At 34.0% G+C, this 2,803-nt stretch overlaps 1 protein-coding gene across 1 annotated transcript; it reads left to right on the forward strand.

The window, feature by feature from the left end:
- The first annotated feature begins 1,320 nt into the window (after positions 1-1,320).
- LOC142182176 (protein FAR1-RELATED SEQUENCE 5-like) lies at positions 1,321-2,547 on the forward strand. The gene is made up of 3 exons (XM_075256194.1): positions 1,321-1,434; positions 1,669-1,805; positions 1,905-2,547. Exons 1-3 carry the CDS (start codon positions 1,321-1,323, stop codon positions 2,545-2,547), a joined length of 894 nt encoding a protein of 297 aa, XP_075112295.1.
- Positions 2,548-2,803: the final 256 nt, after the last annotated feature.

Here is a 2,803-nt window from a genome sequence, read left to right on the forward strand (position 1 = left end):
ATAAATCTCCCTAGTGGCGACTCTGAATTAAAAAATAAATCCCGTTTCGATTATCCTTTAATTGAAAAAACTCCTTTATATACCCCTTTACTACTTTAATTGTGTAGGTTACTCCTGTATACTATGCAATTAATGCTGAAATATACTCAAGTTTGTTGAATTCATTTGCTAAAACTTCAGCCCAATGTGCTGAAGTTCTTTAGTTCATTTCTAAAATCTTCAGCACCTAATGAGCTGAAGTTGTTTTCCCTGCATTCATGAATCCCTGTCATATAGCTTTTTCAAAAGAAACTTCAGCTGATATGCTGCAGTTATTAAGCTTATTTCTAAAAATTTCTGCACTTAATAAGCTGAAGTTTTCTGTGCAGCATTCATTAATTATGTCATACATCTTTTTCCAAAAAAATTCAGTAGAAGATGCCTAAGTGATTTAGTTCATTTGTAAAAATTTCAGTACAAACAACCTAAAAATTCTTCTATTCACTTTCCTAATACTTGCCACTAACATGAATCTGCAGGATGAGTTCAATTTGCGTTGTTATAACTTTCAATGGGAGTTGGACTCCTGATTTCAAATACTTGGATCATGATACAAAACTTATTCTACTTAATAAGCACATATCATTCAATACTTTCCTGAAGAAAATTAGTGAAGTTGCAAATATTGATTCAACCAGATATGCACTAAAAGTATGGTTTGATATCAAACTAAATACAAGCAAAGGAATGCTTGTAACTTAAGATGAAGAACTCAGTACCTGTATACATTTGCTTACAACTGATTCACCCTACAAGAATTGCCATTTCATCATCGAAAAAATACATCCTTCAGAATCTGCAGCATTCAAACAATCGCTTGCATATGCGATAGATTCAGAACCTTTTGCTGATTATCAACATGAAGTAGGACAACCAATAATGGAAGTAGACAACGAGCAACAACCTTCTAACATTACAGCTGCTTCAGAATATATAATGCTGCAACAATTACCCCCTCCTCCAATAAATTCATACCAGTTTGTCGACGACCAAGAAAAGGAAAAACAACAAATAATGCAAATTGACAACCAACACATAATCCAACAAAGCTTTTTGTTACCTTCTGCAATGATAAGCAACAACGAAGATGAAGTAAACATGGAGCTTATACCGATAACATCAGATAGAATTGAAGAAATTGCTGAAAGTTCTTGTGCTTCTCAGAAATCAAGAAAAAGAGTGAGGAGAAAGCTGAAAGAATCTCCACCATGTAAAATACTTAGGCACGATGCGTTGCTTATGGAAGTAAGAGTTGGATAAATTTTTGAGAACAAACAAAACATGACTAAATTTTTCTGCAGCTTAGAGATAAACCAGAAAGTTGAATTCACTGCTGTTAGATCATGTTCAAAGAGATACGAGCTGAAATGCATCGTGGACAAATGTGGTTGGAATGTACGTGCTACCAGAATAAAAAATTCCACACTATTCATGATGATAAAATATCATAACATCTATGAATGCTCGGTTGATGCAAGAAAACCAGATCAGAAGCATGTTATATCAAATTTTATAAGTGAACAAATTATAGACCATATTCGAGACAAAAAGATAGAGGTTACACCAGCCTTTGTAGAAAATGAAATGAAAAAGAAATTTGGAATTGACATTGGTTATCACAAGGTATAGCGTGCTATTCAAAAAGCTGTTGCTTGCATAAGGGGAACACCTGAAGAGAACTACCAGATTCTTCCTTCATACCTACACATGATGGTGGGCAAAAACTCAGAAACGTACACAAGCATAAAAAGAGATGCGCAGAATAGGTAAGCAAAATAATACTAACCATCATCCTGAAGTTTCAAATGTTTCTATTTGAAAAACTTCACATCTTATGATTTTTTTTTTTGTGTTTCACTATACAGATTTGCTTACATGTTCTTTGCTCCTGCGGCATCAATAGCTGGTTGGTCCTACTGTAGACCCGTTATTGCAGTAGATGCAACGTTTTTAAAGTCAAAATATCATGGTGTTCTATTTGTTGATGTATCAAAGGATGCAAACAATCAAATCTTTCCTCTATGTTTTGGTGTAGCAGATTCAGAAAACAATGAGGCATACATTTGGTTCTTCGGGGAAATGAGAAAAGCAATTCAAGTCAGTCGTGAACTGGTTTTCTTGTCAGATAGAAACCAATCGATCGCAAATGGGATTAGAAAAGTTTTTCCTAGAGCTCACCATGGTATCTGCCTCTATCACTTTGAGAAAAATTTAAAGCAAAGACATGCAAAAGCCATGGTAATAAATCTTTTTCAAAGTGCTGCAAGGTCATACAAACGTGAAGATTTTAATCAATTAATGTCCCAACTCAAAAGTATTGACAAGAAAACATATAATTACATAATGGAAGAGCCTCCCGAGAGATGGGCTCGATCGTGGTTCCCACGGCGACATTATGATATGCTAACAACAAACATGGTAGAATCAATGAATTCAGTTTTACTAAAAGAGAGAGAAATGCCTATTTTAAGAATGTTAGATTTCATCCAAGAAAAGTTGGGAGAGTGATTTTACGAACGGAGAAAAAAGGCAAATAAAACTTTTCACAGAGTATCAATATGGGCAGAAGAAGAGATGACTAGGAAGATGGACTTGGTTTGCAAAATATTTGTGAGTATATTTATTAACTTCAGCTTTTTATATCTATTGCAGCGATTTACTGCTTACATTTAAAAAAATTCATACTTTTTCTTTTTGAAGCAAAAATACACTAATATAGTTTGTCTTAATTTTTTATTCCTTGTTAGGTGTTCAACCTTGACTC

Source organism: Nicotiana tabacum, chromosome 6, assembly GCF_000715075.1.
Source record: "Nicotiana tabacum cultivar K326 chromosome 6, ASM71507v2, whole genome shotgun sequence".
Lineage (NCBI taxonomy): Eukaryota > Viridiplantae > Streptophyta > Magnoliopsida > Solanales > Solanaceae > Nicotiana > Nicotiana tabacum.